At 44.1% G+C, this 18,180-nt stretch overlaps 1 protein-coding gene across 2 annotated transcripts in view; it reads left to right on the top strand.

Moving 5' to 3' along the window:
* The window catches only part of SLC9A2 (solute carrier family 9 member A2), an 87,005-nt gene that overhangs the window by 14,137 nt on the left and 54,688 nt on the right, over window positions 1-18,180 (top strand). For both annotated transcript variants that reach the window (XM_043918497.1, XM_043918496.1), the window contains exon 2: window positions 11,422-11,885. In XM_043918497.1, coding sequence (XP_043774432.1) covers window positions 11,422-11,885 — 464 coding nt within the window. The remainder of the gene's footprint in view (window positions 1-11,421; window positions 11,886-18,180) is intronic.

Genomic DNA, 18,180 nt, shown 5'->3' with positions numbered 1-18,180 from the left:
CTCAGCGTGTGTCTAGAATTCCTGAATCTTGGTCTAGCCTTCTCCACCTCCCTAACTCAGCGATTGTAGAACCTGAATGTGTGTTTGAAATATGTATGTAGTTTCTCCTCTACCGCAGAGTCAATCAGCTATATGTGTACACTGTTGTTCAGCTGCTAAGTCGTGTCCAGCTCTTTGTGACCCCATGGACCAGCACACCAGGCTGTCCTCTCCTCCACCTCCCAGAGTTTGTGCAGATTCCTGTCCATTGAGTCAGTGATGTCATCCAACCATCTCATCCTCTGTTACCCCCTTCTCCTTTTGATATATGTGTGTGTGTGTGTGTACATATAGCCCCTCTAACTCAACATTGTAAAGCAACTATACTCCAATAGAAAAAGAATTTCATAAGAGTAGAACATTTCTTTAAATATGTGAAATCTCTGAATAAAAACTGTTTATTAAAACAATATTTAACATGATGGAGGTTCATAGGCTAGAGGTTCAACCCATATAACTTGAGCCACCATGTAAATGTTAATAGGACAAAGTTCTGTTGCAACAGATTTACAGGAGAAAATATGTTAAATCTGTTTCACTGTTGCACGTGCATACTTACTAAATTGGGCACGTGTACACATGCACATACCCACAGATGCACATGTAAATGACACTTCAGGACCTAAGCTTCATGCAGGAAGGGAGTTTATCTGTTGACTCACTGTCTAGAACAATGCCTGGCTCATAGTAGGTACCCAATAAACAACCATTGTTTAAATAACTAAGTAATATTTAGAGATGCTTTTGTTCCTCTCCTTTAACCACATGGTCGGGAAGGCAATCATCTATGCTGGATTGTCCATGGTTTACATTTGTTGTCCTAGTGCAGGTCGTAGCACTGTGCCCTTTCCTTCTCAAATATACTGGTTTGTATGGTGGTTTACTCAGTCACCCCACTTAGGATGCATCTGCTGTTATTGCACCAGTTTAGAGTGGTGCCTTGGGCTCTGCTGCCCCAAACCTGAGTGCACCCACATACGAGCTGTGGCTTCGGGGATGAGTTAATGAGCCTTCATAACTAACTTCAGTTATTTCATCTGTAGGGTAATGGCAGTACAGTAAATCCCCTGCATACAAACAAGTTCCATCCTGAGAGAGCATTGATAAGTCTCTCCATTGTTCTCTCCAACGAAGTTAGCCTAGGCACCCAACTAATACAATCGACTATACAGTACTGTACTGTCCTAGGTTTATAATACTCTAGCACAAATAATACATAAAAAACAAACACAGAAAATAAATCACTTTTAATCTTACAGTACAGTACCTTGCAAAGTACTGTTGTAACAGCCCAATACCTGGCATCCAGAGGCTGGCATTGAGTGAACGGGCAAGCAGAGTCACTGACTGGCGGAGGTGGGAGCTGGTAGAGCTGAAGGATCGTCAGCAGCAGGAGACAGAGGGCGAGCTGCAGTTTCAGTCCTGCCTGACGTCCATGGCACAGCTTCTGGTTCCTTGCTGGGACCATACGTATGTTCACATCTTTGGAAGTTCACAACTTGACAGTTCGTATGTAGGAGACTTACCGTAGCTTCCTGATTGGGTTGTTGAGACAGAGTTTATCCCCTTAAGAAAACTTGCTCCCTGAGAAAATGTGGTTGGCCCTTGTATGAGCGCAGACGTTCTATTTCCTTCTCCAGAGCCTCGTAGTATGACGCCACAGAAGTGTCCCCTGTCCAGTGGTTCTGTAGCCAATTGTCAGATTGCCTAGATGTTCCTGTCTCCAGGTGCTGGTGTTATGTGTAGGTTTCTCTCTAAATTGTGTGTATTTCAATGTCCAATGTTGCCTACACTTAAGAAACCATCATGCTGCTTTTGTAAGCTAATTTGCAATGCAAGAGAAAACTCATTATTTTATCCCAGGTTCCTGTCTTGAAACCCAACACTCAGGGTCAGGGGTCGGGTGAGTCCTTCTCTGCACCAGCAACCTCTCTTCACTACCCCGCTCCTGACACCTCCGGAGCTTTTGGGTCTACAGTGTCATCAAGGTCCCTAGACATGTCTGCTCACACACGGGCAGGGGAAACACTTTTTTTCAGCGTATTTCCAAGTCCCTTTGTACATTGTGTACAAACAGGGTTCCTTTAGAAATCTGGATGGGAAAGAGTTTTAAAACACAAGTGCTACTCAGAGTCCTTATTGCAATTTTAAAACCACCCACCGACCCTCTCTGAGCTTCCCAGGTGGTGCTAATGGTAAAGAACCTGCCTGCCAATGCAGGAGGTATAAAGAGATGTGAGTTCGATCCCTGGGTCGGAAAGATCCCCTGGAGGAGGGCATGGCAACCCACTCCAGTATTCTTGCCTGGAGAATTCCAGGGACAGAGAGGAGCCTGGAGGGCTACAATTCACGGTGTCCCAAAGGGGTGGACACAGCTGATGTGACTTAGCGTGCACATGACCCTCTGTATCACCAGATCCTTAGGCAGAACCGCATGTTGGCTGAGTGTACGTTTTCTCTAAGAAAACACTAAAATGGTGAGAAGGAGGAACGATGAGAAATCCCAGCCCCCTCCTTCCTATCTGACTGAAGTTTCCATTCTGCTGGATTGGGAAGGATACCCTGTTGGTACCAGCTGTTCTCGCTCGGGAGAATGGGCATCCTTCTTTGTAACTTCTCTGGTGAACTGTCTGGAAGGCAGGGAGGATGCTGCCTCTAGCTTGAGCTTATGTTTTTCAGGGAATTAGAAAACGCATACGCCTGCGTGCAAGCTCCAGCCCAGTCCCTCTGCGCCCTGTGGCCCAGGCTGAGTTTCTGCAGAGCGCTGTGTTACTATCTGACATGGCTGTTTATTGGCTACCTTGGACTCAGTGTCCTTCCCTCCTCAAGGTACAGTCTCCTGAGATGGAAACCATGTATCTTTGTGTTTGTCTACCTCTGTGGAGCTTGGTATGTTCAGAGATAAAACTTAGGGTGTCTACATTGTTTTATATTTTCAGTTGTTTCATATCTATCATCCATGTTGCTTTTCCTGGAAGTCTTTACTGTGTTTTATCTTATTCTTAACCTGTCTCAAGAGTGCTAATAGTTTTGCCAAAAGGACTGGTTGATTGGATAGTTAATGTATGTATTGAATGACTTCACTCCCTCCCCAGCGATTTTGTTTGCTGTTTTTTTCATTTGATCTTGCTGTTTTCAATTTTGAGTTTTGAAGTTTCTGACACCAGGGATTCAATTCTAAATCTTTGGACGAAAGTGCATCATTGGCAGGACTCCAGTCTTCCATTTACCCCCTCAATGTATTAGTAGGTTGAACTGCTATTTTGATGAAACATAATATATATGATGAAGGTGGAGCTGTAAGACTACATAAGGATCCTTAAGATGCAAACATCTTGATGTTCCTTGAAACCCTGGTGGTCTTTGCAATGAAAGGCAAATGGTACAACACTTGGTTGTGCAAAGAGCTGGTAAAAATCAGAAACCGGAGAGGAGGCAAAGTAGATGAACATGCTATGATTCTAGATGGTTTGGAAAATAGTCTAATTTACCAAATAGGGCAGTCTCTTTGTTTAGCCCAAGGCTCCAGTGTACCCATAGGTCCCCACCATGTAAATCACTGGTGATTGAATACAAGCAACCACTTGATTGAAAAATGAAATCAGGTAGCAATTACTGGCAATTGTGGATTCCTTTCCTACCCTTTGATCTACTTATTTTAAGCAAGTGGTCAGTTTATTTAGAAGGCAGGCTCTTCAAGGATTAAAAACCAAACAGAAAATAAAACCGGGGCACAAGGTGGGTGGGTGGGTGGGGTAGGCTTCCTGGATAGCCTCGTAGAACTTAACAATGACAATGGGCAAATGGCAAAACCCACAAGCAGCATCAATCATTTACTAACACGTGGGCTGAAAGACAAATGTCCAGGATTTAACATCTAACCGGGGGTTGGGGGGGCGGGTGGGTGTTAAAATAAAAATTGCTTTCAACTGTTGGCCTGCACAGAAAGTTTTGAAACTAGGTTACAGAATCTTATCACCTCTCCCCCAGCCCAGAGCTTCCTCCCTCTGTGCTGTAGCAGGCTCTGCAAAGGGTCTGTTCTGTAAACAGTCACCAGAACTTACTAAGTCCCTGAATTCTGAAATTCCCCCTAAAGAATCACTGCACACTGGAAAGTGTTTATCCTCAGAATGATTTTTTCAGACCCAATCCTTTCTTGGTCATCCCTCTTCTATCACTAAAATGGAAAATGAAGGAAAAGAGAAAAGATGAGGGTCCAGAGTCACAAGGAGATGAAGCGCAGTAAAATTAAAGATGTAGCGGGACTTTCCTGGTGGTCCAGTGGCTGAGACCTTGTGTTCCCAATGCAGGGGGCCCGGGCTCAATCCCTGGTTGGGGAACTAGATCCCACATGCGGCAACTGAGGAACCTATATACCGTGACTAAGACCTGGCACAGTCAGGTAAATAAATATTTAAAAAAAAAAAAAAGATGCCCAGCATAAAAAAAGGGCTTTGAGATCTGCTTCATAGCCATACAATGTAAGTAGGCAGGCAGAGTGAATGCAGAGCAAGTTCTGTGAGGACTTAGAGCTGCAGTTCACATGAAACACACCCTAAAGACTTGTCTAAATAAGAATAGTCGGTGTGGCCAGGGCTCATGCTCAGCATTTTGCCATCAGGGATCCTGTTTCCTACCTGGCTGTGTTAGAAAGCCCCCTGGATCACTTTACTTGGTGTTGGGAGGCACGTATTTCATCCCAGGGCACTGTATCTGCAGAAATACTTTGACTGTCCAGTGTCACTGTTATTTCCTGGGACAGAGCTGCTGCCTTGGTGGGCTGTGTGTGCTGAGTCTCTTCAGTCGTGTCTGACTCTTTGAGACCCCATGGACTGCAGCCCGCCAGGCTCCTCTGTCCATGGGATTCTCCAAGCAAGAATACTGGAGTCGGTAGCCATTTCCTCTCCAGGGGATCTTCCCACCCCAGGGATCAAATCCGTGTCTCTTGCATTGGCAGGCGGATTCTTTAGTGCTGAGACACCAGGGAAGCCAGGTGGTAGGCTGTGGGTGGTCTTCTCCAGGCTGTCTGCATGGTGCGGGCTGTGTCTTCCACCTCGACTGCACTTTGCTCACAGAGTATTTTGCAGAATTGATATGATACAAGCCTCACATTGTTCCTCTGTTGGCTGTCCTAGACCCTGAGTGTCCTGATAGCAAGAACTGAACATCCTTGGGACCCATCCCCCTGTCCCCTCCCAGCTGTAGCTTCAAGAAGGGGAATGTGACCCATTACTAGGGCATTCTAAGTAATCTACTTCCTTGGCAGGAAGTAATCAAGGCTTTCAAGCACATAATTGGTTTCGGTTTTTTGAAAACTAGTTAGTGGTAAACAATTGAATGTAAAATTCAAAACCATGAATAACTCTTAAGTGAGAAATGAGAAATAGGATTACAGAAAAGTACAGTGTGTGTGTATTTGTTTGTTTATTTATTTGCCGTTTCTTCACTGTTTTCTCTTTCCTTCAACTTCAAGGACAATTTCTTATCTTGGAAAGGAAGAGATCAATTTACTTTTGACAAGATCATTATGCAGAATGTATACTTTACATAGATGCTATTAGCCGTCTCTTTCATGTCAGTTTCTTGGACAATCCCTGGGCAAAGAGTGACCCCCTTGGACTACAGAGGTAGCCCTCTAGCAGATGTGGCCCAAGCTTGTCCCTTCATTGGCATAGATTTTAAAGAGATACTGGAGGGTTCTAGAACTTCCACGAGGCACAGGATGAGGGGGCCGTATCAGTGGACTATTTGTTTTGCCCTGTGGTTCCTGAGTTCACCGCCATGGTTTAGCCTCTTCAGCAGCCTGGAGAACTTCCCTTGTGACCTGCGTGCCCTGCATTGATTGGGGCAGCAGAAGCCTGGGGGCCCCCCTGGGCGTGTCTGCTAGCCCCCCACCCCCACCCCAGGACCTGTGAGCCAAGGAATCCAGTGCCAGGAGCATCTTCCTGGCCACCCCAGCCCTGGTCAGAGCCTTGTTTCTCCCAGGCACCTCCAAGGGTGGGACTGAACAACTGTCATTTGAAGGAATAGCTTGTTATGGTTTTCAATTTGTGACTTTTCTTGAAATCCAGAGAAATAATAGTCTTTATATATACATACATATGAGCTTCCCATGTGGCTCAGTGGTAAAGAATCTGCCTGCCAAGCAGAAGACATGGGTTCAATTCCTGGGTCAGGAAGATCCCCTGGAGGACGGAATGGCAACGCACTCCAGTATTCTTGCCTGGGAAATCCTGTGGGCAGAGGAGCCTGGCAGCCTACAGTCCATGGGATTGTAAAGAGTCAGACATGAGTGAGCAACTGAGCCTGCACACATGTCTAAAAAGAACAGTGAGAGAAATAGAATGGGCGTTTCCCCTAGCCCCTGCCAACCTCATCTTCATTACAGTCTTAGTTGCGTCTTAAGATTGACTTTTGGAAATGAGCTCTTGACAGGTGGCAGACAGCCGGGATCTAGCGCTGCGTGAGTAGGGAGGGCACCTGTGAGATGTGAGTAGGGAGGCAGGGATGGGGGAAGCTGGCAGGTGAGCTGGAGGGCCACTCCTTGCCTCGGCTAAAGCTGGCTGTCCCCCTGATCACGTTGGTATGGGTGAGGGACAGAGGGCCCAGTCTGCTGATTTTCCAGGATAAACCAGACAAGAGAATTTGTACCTGCAAACTCAATTTCCAGATATTAGCTCAGTATTTTAGAACACCAGACAAACAAAACAAAATAGCCCTGAAGGCCATAATAGCCCATAGCCTGCCAGTTTGCAACCTCTGGTCCAGGCTTTTTCATGTTACGTGAAGTTTTGCTCCCAGGATATAGACTCGGTTTATTGAAGGGAGCAGAGTCTGTTGTCTGGGACAGTTAGGGTCACTTGGAATTTGTTGTGTATTCAACTTAATAATAATCAAAATGAGTGCCATTCTCAGAGTGGGATCGTGTTACAAAGAGAGTCAGTACAAATGGTGACATACTGTTACCATTGATGAAAATGGGAAGCTGTTATGGAATTTGTGTGTGAGAGATTTTCATGTTTTACCCTTCGAATAAGGACCCTGTGCGTGCAAACAGTGCTGGGGTGGCCATCAGGAGGCCAACACATCCTTCTTATGCCTCTGACACTTGGTTGACCATTAGACCATTTTAAGTTACAATTTGGCGACGTTAAATACATTCACGATGTGCCACCATTCACACTTCCAGAACTTTTGCATCTTCTCAAGCAGAAACTCTGCGTGTCAACCAACAAGTCCCCAGCTCTCTCCTCCCAGCCTTGGGTAACCTCTATTCTGCTTTCTGTCTCCATGAAATCGACTGTTTAATGTAGTCAATATCAGTTGAATCAGGCAGTATTTGCTCTTTTGTGTTTGGAGACAGTAAAGATATTACTTTTATAGTGTAGTGCTTACAACCTTAACAAAATTGAAACAGGTGCAAATAAACCTTTAGTGTAATCAGATATAAACCAGTGAGCTGTGTGTTCCATTGGGAAATAAAAGAGAAAAGTTAAAGGTTAAAGAAGACAGAAAAGTTGGCAGTAGGAAAGTGATTGTCATTCAGTCGCTAAGTTGTGTCCGGCTCTTTGCAACACAGCCCCATGGACTGCTGCACGCCAGGCTTCTCTGTACTCTGCTATCTCCCCGAGTTTGCCCAAATTCATGTCCACTGAGTGGATGATGCTATCTAACCATCTCATCCTCACATACTTAGGGGTGAATTTTCTAGGTCAAATGATGTCTTTGTTTATCTTTTTGAGGAACTTCCAGACTATTTTCCAAAATGGCTGCACAACTCATATTTTCACCATCGTATAAGGGTTCTGATTTCTCCACATCCACGAAAACATTTGTTATTTTCTGTCTTTTTTATTATAGCCATCTTGGTGGGTGTGAGACCCATAGATTAATTAGAAGTGAGTTGTTAGGTCTCTAAGTTTAGAGATTTTTTTAAATTTTCCGTATTTTACTGATTTCCATTTTGACTCCATTGTGATCAACGAATATATCCTATATTATTTCAGTTCTTTTAAATTTAATTTTTTTGACCTTTGTTTTTATGTCCCAGGAAATGTTCTATCTTGGTATATGTTCTGTGGATTCTTGGAAAGAATGTGTATCTGCTGTTGTTGGTTGATCTTCTATAGCAGCGGTCTAAAATCTTTTTGGCACTAGGGACTAATTTCCTGGAAGACAATTTTTCCACGGACTGAGGATGGGGGGATGGTTTTGGGCTGATTCAAGCTCATTACATTTATTGTGCACTTTATTTCTAGTGTTATTACATCAGCTCCACCTCAGATCATCAGGTATTAGATCCCAGAGGTTGAAGACCTCCGTTCTATAGAATTAGATCCTGTTGGCTGTTGGTCTAGCAATTATTGAGAGAGGAGGTATTGAAGTTATTAACTATAGTTATGTATTTGCCTATTTCTCCCTTCAGTTCCATCAGTTTTTGTCTCGTATGTTTTATAGTTCTGTTGTTTGGTGCATATGCATTTGGACTTCCCATGTTTTCTTGGTGGATTGATCCTTTTTATAATTATCCAATGTCCCTCCCTGTCTCTGGGAAATTTCTTTGCTCCAAAGCTTACTTTATTGGATATTAGCCAATCCCATTTTCTTTTGATCTTTGGATTAATATTTTTATGATGTATTCCCCGGTGGATCATACTGTAAAGAATCTGCCTGCAGTGCAGGGGACCTGGGTTTAGTCTTTGGTTTGGGAAGATCCCCTGGAGGAGATGACAACCCACTCCAGTATTCTTGCCTAGAGAAGCCCATGGACAGAGGAGTCTGGTGGGCTACAGTCCATGGGGTTGCAGAGTTGTATACAACTGGGCAACTAACACTTAGTGATGTAACTCTTTCCATTCGTTAATGTAACTACACCGCTGCATATGAAGTACAGGTTTTTTAAAGACAACGTATGGCTAGGCCATGCTTTTTATTATATTCTGCTGATAGCTATCTTTTAATTGATGCATTTAGACAACCTACATTTTTTGGTAACTATTGGTGTATCTGTGGTGTTTGAGATTTAAAAAATCTGTCACTTTTTATTTTCCTTTCTGTTTGCTCTCTGTGCTTCGTTTCTCTGTTTTCTTTTTCTGTCTTCCGGTGGGTTACTTGACACTTTTTGGGACTCCATTTCCATCTATCGATAGTGTTTTTGAGCTTTGTATAGCTTTTTTTTTTAAAGTGATTCCTCCAAGTATTATATCATATATTGATATATATACATATATATGTATATCTACAAAATGTATATGCATATAACTAATAACAGCTTACTGTTGTTGTCACTTGCCACTGTGAGTGTAGAAACCTTTCCCCCTGAATGTTTTTTTTTCACTTTCCCCACTTAGTTGTCTTAAACATTTTCTCTATATACATTGAGAACCACATCAAATGGTGTTGTAATTTTGGCTTCAGTGGCCAAGCTGAATTTAGAAAATTCGAGGGGAGAAGGAAAACGTATTGAATTTGCTTGTATTTTTACTCTTTCCACTCTCTTTTCTTAATCCTTGATGTTCCAAAATTCCATCGCTTTCCATTTTGAGGATTTCCTTTAGCCATTATTTTAGGGCAGGTCTGCTGGCAACACATTTTCTTAGTTTTTTTTCAAATGAGAATGTTTTGATTTCTTTTTCATTACCAAAGACTGGTCTCACTGGATATAGAATTGTGGGTTGGCATTTATTTTTTAGCACTGTGCCTCTTCCTGATCGCCTGCACAATTTTTGAAAAGAAATCTGCTCAAATTCTGTTTTCTCACCTATAGATAAGGTGTCCTTACACTATCTACTATCAAGATTTTTTTTCTTCTATATTTTCAGAAGTTTGAGTATAGTTTCTCTAGATGTGCATTTCTTTGGGTTTCTCCTGTGTGGGTTTCACTCATCTTGATTCTATAGGTTTATATTTTGTGCCCTGGGTTCCCTGGTGGCTGCCTGCAATGTGGGAGAATCTGCCTGCAGTGTGGGAGAGCTGGGTTGGATCCCTTGGTCGGGAAGATCCCCTGGAGGAGGGCATGGCAACCCACTCCAGTATTCTTGCCTGGAAAATCCCCATGGACAAAGGAGCCTAGTGGACTACAGTCCACGGGGTCACAAAGAGTCAGACACAGCTGGGTGACGAAGCGCACATATTTTGGGCCAAATTTTGGAAGGTCTCAGCCACTATTTCTTGAGCAGTTTTCCACTCCGACCCTTTTCCTTTTCTCTTTCTGAAACTCTGATGACACGAATGTTGGATCTTCTGCTACAGTTTTACAGGTCTGCCACGTTCTGTCTGTTATAAGTCTGTTTTCTCACTGTCATTCAGATTGGCTAATTTTTCTCATTCGATCTTCTAGTTTATTAATTCTTTCCTGTTTACTAATTCATCCTTCCAGTTGACTGATAATCTGCTTTTGAGCCAATACAATTGAATTTTTAAAAATTTCAGTTGTTGTATTCTTCAATTCTAAAATCTCCATAGGATTTTTCTTTGTATCATGTATTTCTCTACTCAAGTTTTAAATTTCTTTTCTCAGGCTTCCCATTTTTAAAATTTGTTTCAGGTGTGATTGTCGTTGCTCATGCAACATTTTTATCATGGCAGTATTAACATTTCTGTCAGATGAATCTAACATCTCTGTCATTATGATGGTGGTATCTTTTTTAAAATTATTACTATTCAGCTTGCCATCTTCTTGGTTCCTGGTATGATGAGGGATTTCCTGTTGGAACACAGACATTTGGGGTATTATGAGACCAAAGGTCTTATTTATACCTTTTGTTTTAGATGGCTTCTTATGGCACCACTCTGGTGAGGGTAGGACGGGGAAGGACTGCCTTATCATTACTGCCAGATAGGCGTGGATTTTCAAGTTCCCCACTTCATTTCCATTGCCCACTGAGGGTCTGCTTATTACTGCTTCATGGCCATGGGAGTCCCTGGTCCTCACTAGGTCTACACTGATTCTATTTATTTTTAGAGTTAAATTCTCTTACTTGGTCTTTGTCCATTAGAATTATCATGCAGTAATAGCAGCTTGTTGATGTGTCTGATCAAAATGGTATTTACTATTTTCTCACTGTTTCTATTGCATGTTGCATTTTATTTTAAAAAATGTATATTTGATGGCTATGTGAATTAAGATACCTACATAGGGACACTTTTGTGACCCTATGGACTTTATAGCCCACCAGGCTCCTTTGTCCATGGGATTTCCCAGGCAAGAATACTGAAGTGAGTTGCCATTTCCTTCTCCAGGGGATCTTCCCAACCCAGGGATCAAACCTGTGTCTCCTGAGTCTCCTGCATTGGCAGGCAGATTCTTTACCACTGTGCCACCTGGGAAGCCCCCATAATTCCTGTGTAACCCAAATTTTGTCCCTATGTTTTCCTGAACAGGATTCCATCTGTATCACAAGCTTCCCACCATAGTGCCTGAGAGCTGCCTGCTCATCATGGTGGGACTTCTGCTGGGGGGGATTATCTTTGGAGTGGATGAGAAGTCCCCGCCGGCCATGAAGACTGATGTGTTTTTCTTGTACCTCCTCCCACCCATCGTGCTGGATGCGGGCTACTTCATGCCCACCCGCCCGTTCTTTGAGAACATTGGCACCATCTTCTGGTACGCTGTGGTCGGCACACTATGGAATTCCATTGGCATTGGGGTGTCGCTGTTCGGGATCTGCCAGATCGAAGCCTTTGGTCTGAGTGACATCACTTTGCTCCAGAACCTTCTCTTCGGCAGCTTAATCTCGGCTGTGGACCCTGTGGCCGTGCTTGCCGTCTTTGAGAACATCCACGTCAACGAGCAGCTCTACATCCTGGTCTTTGGAGAGTCCCTGCTGAATGATGCCGTGACAGTGGTGAGTAGCAAGCTCACACAGTGTCGCTCCACCAGGCGGGGCCCCACCTACTGGCCCTGTGCACAGAGCGGGCGTCTGAATGGTCCCCAGCCCCAGCGCTGGGAAGGGCCCCTGGCTTGGTTCCATACTCTGCTCTCACTGTCTTAAAATTCTCAATACCTTTATTATTTGTTGTTTATTCATGGACTTCCCTGGTGGCTCAGTGGTAAAGAATTTGCCTGCCAATGCAGGAGACGCAGGTTTGATCCCTGGGTCAGGAAGATCCCCTGGAGGAGGGAATGGCAACCCACTCCAGCACTCTTGCCTGGAGAATCCCATGAACAGAGGATCCTGGTGGGCTACAGTCCATGGGGTCTCAAAGAGTTGGACACGACTGAGTGACTAAACAACAATAACAACAACAACAATTTATTCATGATTATATAAGGGCACCTCATTCATTTGCTTGGATCACACCAGCTGTGTGGCTCATCCTGTTTGCACAGCTTTGCTGCTGCCAGAGGAGCTTCGCTGTGACTATGACCTGTGTATCCCGGGGGTTTGTCACTGTGGAGGTTTCCACAACAATGGTCTTTGATCATAAGTCAAAGGACTCAAGAGTGGGTAGCCACTCTCTTCTCCAGAGGATCTTCCCGACCCAAGGACTGGACCTGGGTCTCCTGCATCACAGGAGGATTCTTTACCGTCTGAGCCACCAGGGAAGCCTGTGACGTGTGTAGTACAAGTGAAATGATCAAGCCCGCTGAGTGCCGTTCTCCATCTGGGGATGCTGTGTTTTTTTATTTCCTGATTTGAAGCAAAGTTTTCATTACCCAGCTCACTTCCTATTCCTACTCAGCCAGCAGACTTTGGGTCCTCATTTTTCCGTAGGTGGGTATTAATTCCGAAAATGCAAATTGTTTTTAATTCTCACTAATGGACGCATAATTCGAGTCAGAGACTCTTATGAGCTTAATGCGAGCAGAACTGACCTGCTTCCCGAGCTCAGGCAAGAAGCCTCTCTCCTCACCCACACAGCTGTACGGAGCTCCTCCACCAGGCAGGGACACTCAGGTGACCTTGGCGATGTTAACCAGCCAGCGAGTGTTGGCGTTGCTGTCTTATGTTAGCCAGGCTTCTGTAGCAGGGATGGTGATAGGATCATAGTCAGTAACCTTTTGTGAATGTATATCTTGTGTCCAGAGTTTTTATAGCAACCTATGAAATAGGTATTCTTCCCATTTTGCAGATGGGAAAATTGAGGGAAATAGTAAGTAAAGTGTATTTGAGTAACTTAAATAGTTTATTTTACCCCCTCTGTTAGTTCCTATCCTTGAAATGATGTTCTTGGTTTGTTGAAAAGTTCAGATAGATTACAAGGGAAAAAAAATCAGTTCCTTTCAGTTTTATTGTGAAACTTAAGAGTACCTGGAAAGAGTCCCTCCATCTGAGTTGGAGAGAGGGTCCTTTAAGTAATATCTTCTCCTGTATGTTTGAGCTTCCCAGCTGGTGGAGTGGCCAGAAATCCTCCAGCAACGCAGGAGACACAGGTTCCATCCCTGGGTCGGCAAGATCCTCTGAAGAGGGAAATGACAACCCACTGCAGTGTTCTTGCCTGGGAAACCCCATGAGCAGAGGAGCCTGGCGGGCTACAGTCCATGGGGTCGCAGAGAGCTGGACACGACTGAGCACACACACACACACACACACAATGTTTAGTATCCTGTGTGTAGGTCACGGGGCATCGGCTCTTCAAAGACAGGTTACTGTGATCAGCTTCAGAAGCAAACTGAGACCATCTTTTTAATAATTCAGTTAAAGTTTACAATAATACAACATCCAAAATAAAAGTTAACATAGAAACCAACATTGTTCTCTGTTAGTCTGTATTCACACCCTTGACCTGAATAAAACATCACCTTTAAGGATATTCGTTAACTCTGTGTGGATATTATTATGTAAAAATAATTTTCTGATAAGGAAACCCCACTTTTAGAATGCTGTTCAGTTGCTAAGCCGTGCCTGACTCTTTTGACCCAGTGACTGCGGCATACCAGGCTTCCCGGTATCTCAGTCTCCCGGAGTTTGCTCCAATTCATGTCCATTGAGTTGGTGATGCTATCTAACCATCTCATCATTTTTAGAATAGCTGAGAGCTATTTTGAGACAGTGAAGTCACCTCATTCAAGTAACAAAATCCACTTCATTTATTCCATTATTCATTAATAGTGGTTAGTCATTCACTCACCAGTATTACATTTGAAGTGGGAAACTGCCCTAATGATGAAGATGTTTTATAACTCATTCCAATTTCTGGAGGCATGACGTTTTCCGTGCTGACTGATGTTTGATGTATATACACTGTTACCAGGAAGACTGGAAATTTTAGTTGAGAATCTTGGATCTATTTAGTGTATAGAAAACCTCACCAAGAGATAGCAGTATCCTGATGCATTGCTTTTAGGAATAGGGTAGCATCATCAGGTCTGTTTCAGGATAACCTGCCACTTCCTTACATGACTGTCCCTTCTCTTCTGAGATTTCACATTCAGTCACCTCACTGGTTCAGTCTCTGAGTGTATCAAGAATCAGACCTCATGGAGTGCCAGGCTGGGCTCCCTGTGTTATTCAGCAGCTTCCCACTGGCTTTCTATTTTACACATGATAGTGATACATATCTATACTGCTTTCTCCCTCTCCTTCCGCCGCTGTGTCCACAAGTACGTTCTCTACATCTCCATTGTTTCCCTGTAAATAGATTCATCAATACCATTTTTTCTAGAGTCTATAAATATATGTTAATATGATCTAGAGGAGTGGGATTGGGGGGAGGAAGGGAGGCTGAAGAGGGAGGTGATATATGTATAATTATGGCTAATTTGCATTGTTCTATTGTAGAAACCATCACAGCATTATAAAGCAGTTTTCTTCCAATTAAATAAATTAAAAAAAAAAAGAATCAGATCTCACACAGATACAGAGAATGGATTTCTGGACACAGCAGGAGAAGAAGGTGGGCTGGCTGAATTAACCAGGTGTTAGGAACAATTAGAAAATGATGTACAAAACTACAATTTTGCTTCCCAGTCAGGTATCCTTAAAGAATTGTGGAAGAGATGTTGGGGGCTTTCCAGGTGGCTCAGTAGTAGAGAACCCACCTGCTAATGCAGGAGATGTGGGTTGGATCTCTGGGTGGGAAAGATCCCCTGGAGCAGGAAATGGCAACCCACTCCAGTATTCTTGCCTTGGAAATCCAATGGACAGAGGAGCCTGGTGGGCTACAGTCCATGAGATCACAAAGAGTCGGACATGACTGAGCACAGGGACTGACTCAAAACAGATCATATCACATGTTAATATGTACAAGTATTTTGAAAATAATAACAATGAATAGAAACATTTGAAAGTACCCAGTTTTCACATTAGCCCATTTCAGAATTGAGCAAACAGGCCCTCTTGGCTTTTCAGTTTTCTAAAAATACAGTTGTCAAGTTGAGGTCAGCTTTGCACGGACAAGCTAGAGACATAATTGTAGCCACGTATGTAATATGTATGCATATACTGTATATAAATTATAGCTTCAAAGGCACCTTTCTGTGTAGATTCCCTTGTGGTAAAATGAAAAGATGTAACTGGAATGAACTCACCATGGGGTTATGGCTGGTTGTACCTAAAAGAATTTTATCTCGTGGTGATCGCTAGGTATCAGGTTCAGTGTACAACAGGCAGGAGGTTATGGAAAGCTCTCTTGTTGTCAAGGTAACGTCTCTACCTAAGATCCTTTCTCCTAATGTGGCCCAGCATCTGAGGAAGTTGAATGATCAAATGGGAGCTTCTGCCAGCTCGCTAAACGTGGAGAGCCTGTGACTCAGCCATACCCTTTGCAAAACCTACAGGGATGCGAAACACAGAATATGCATTTGATAGCATGATGGATGGAGCTGCCAGGATAATGGCTTGGGGAAGTTTAGGGTGTATGCCAGTGAGTTGACCCTTAGGAATGAGTACCTGACTGCCTTTGGAGACATCATTGGTATATGGATGGGGTGGGGTGGGGAGATGAGATAGAAAGAGGAGAAGTCACAAGTTCTTTGCACAAGGAATTTCTCATTCCTCAGAAGAAATGAGGTCAGCATTCAAGAGACAGCGCCAACAACACAGGAAGCTTCGTCCCCAGACGCTGAATGGTTTGGGGGATCACCTGTGTTGCAGAAGGGCAGAGGGAAGGACGATTTGCAAGGGCTGTCGGAGTCCAGAAAGGCCAGAGGAGAACAGCAGCTTCAGCTGAGCCATGGAAGACAGATAAAGTTTCCCCTGGTTTGCAGGCTGGGTTTCTGCCAAGAGAAGCCAGGGGCAGGGGTACATAATTACAATGTGCTTTGTGGAGCAGTAATGAGACCCTGTCCTAAACTGCAGGTGTTCTAATGCATTTTTAAAAAATGCATCAAGTGGGGACTTCCCTGGTGGTCCAGTGGTTAAGATTCCACGCTTCCAATGAGGGGGCACAAGTTCAATACCTGGTTAGGGAACTATGATCCCATATGCTGCCATGGTGCAGACAAAAATAGAAATGCATCAGGCATATTCAGCCTTCTTCCCAGAGTCAGACAGCCAACGATTTTAAATTGGAGAGTGTGGAATGGAACATGCCCAGTCATGTCCGATTCTTTGCAACCACATGGGCTGTAGCCCACCAGGCCCCTCTGTCTGTGGGATTCTCCAGAAAAGATTACTGGAGTGGGTTGCAATTTTCTTCTCCAGCTGATCTTCCTGACCCAGGGATCTAACTCAGGTCCGCAGCATTGCAGGCGGATTCTTTACCATCTGAGCCACCAGGGAAACCTGAGAAATGGAATAGCAGTATTTAAAGAAAATGAGTCTTGTGGTGGCTCCAGGAAGCACTAGACAAATGAGTGATGTGGTTTGCTGGTGCAGGCTGGCAGCAGGGCAGAGGAAGCCATGGCACCTGGGAACAGACCCTAGAGCCTGAGTGGCCCGGGGGCTGTCCATGCAGAGCTGGCAACTGGGAAACCTGTCCCTCACCCAGGCAGCAGGTGACCGTCACCTTCTGGCCTGGTTGTTTAGAAGCAATGGATAAATATAGTGCACCTCTGATCCACTCTCAGGAAGCAATCGTGGTGTGTTGATGCGGATGAAATCTGATGTGTGTGTCTCTGGGTGACAGTAAGAAGCAGCAAGACTTGAAGCCAGTTCCTTCCTGGAAAAGGATAATCTTCCAGGATATTTAAGTCCTTGGGTTTGTAAGTTGCTTATTTCTTCTCTTGTGTGCATGCTTGGCTGCTCAGTTGTATCTGACTCTTTGCAACACTATGGGCTGTAGCCTACCAGGCTCCTCTGTCCATGAGATTTCCCAGGCAAGAATACTGGGGTGGGTTGCCATTTCCTTCTCCAGGGATCTTCCCAGATCAGGGATAGAATCTGTGTTTCCTGCATTGGCAGGTGGATTCCTATGATTACGTAGGAAATCCCTATGATTACGTAGGAAAGAGGAAAAGTTCCCTGAAACCTGTAAAGTGTAGACTATAAAGGACCTTAAATGAGGAGAAAAAGAGTGAAATGGCTATTTGTTGGGATACACCCTGATTAGAAGAGTCTCTGCCTCGTTCTCGTGGTTAAAATTGAAGAACTGACCCAAAGGTGGGATACCTGGATTCTGGTATCACCTCTGATATTTCGAGTGCCTGTGGATGAGTGGGTTTAATTTTGAGTTTCTCAGAAACCCAGGGAAGGTATCACATGGACTGTACCCTTAAGGTCTTTGTCCCCATGTCCCATCAGCCGACTTTCCTGGAGATTCTGGCTGCAAACATCACAATGAAAGGAAGCAGAGGATGTGCCTGTCTGTATGTCACTTGCTGGTTTCATGAAAAAAAAAAAAAAAAGTTCAGGAGTGAGGCATTGCTTCCAGTGCCGTGTGCTCAGTGGTCCTTAGAAACATGTTTGAAAACAGGTGTGAATGCCTGTTATTTTGGAATACTTAATTAAACTATGTAAAAGACTATAGATTTTTCAGAAACTGAGCACCAGTGTAGTCTCATCACTTCAGAAGGACAGATATGTATGAAGTTACAGCAGATACACACATACAGTGGTTGCTGCTCTTTAAGAAAACCTGATTGGGTCTTACATTTCATGAGAGGTGCGTGTGTAGGCAGGACAAGGAGGGAGGAACCAAGTGAGGACCTCAGTGACAGGGGAGGAGGATGTCTTCAGGGCAGAGACCACTATGGACGGGCAGACCGACCCCACAAGGAGGCCTTGAAAGGTCACTAAATTCACAGCCGACACCAGCAAG

The sequence above is a fragment of the Cervus elaphus genome, chromosome 11 (genome assembly GCF_910594005.1).
Source record: "Cervus elaphus chromosome 11, mCerEla1.1, whole genome shotgun sequence".
Lineage (NCBI taxonomy): Eukaryota > Metazoa > Chordata > Mammalia > Artiodactyla > Cervidae > Cervus > Cervus elaphus.
This window is presented reverse-complemented; position numbering and strand designations above follow the sequence as displayed.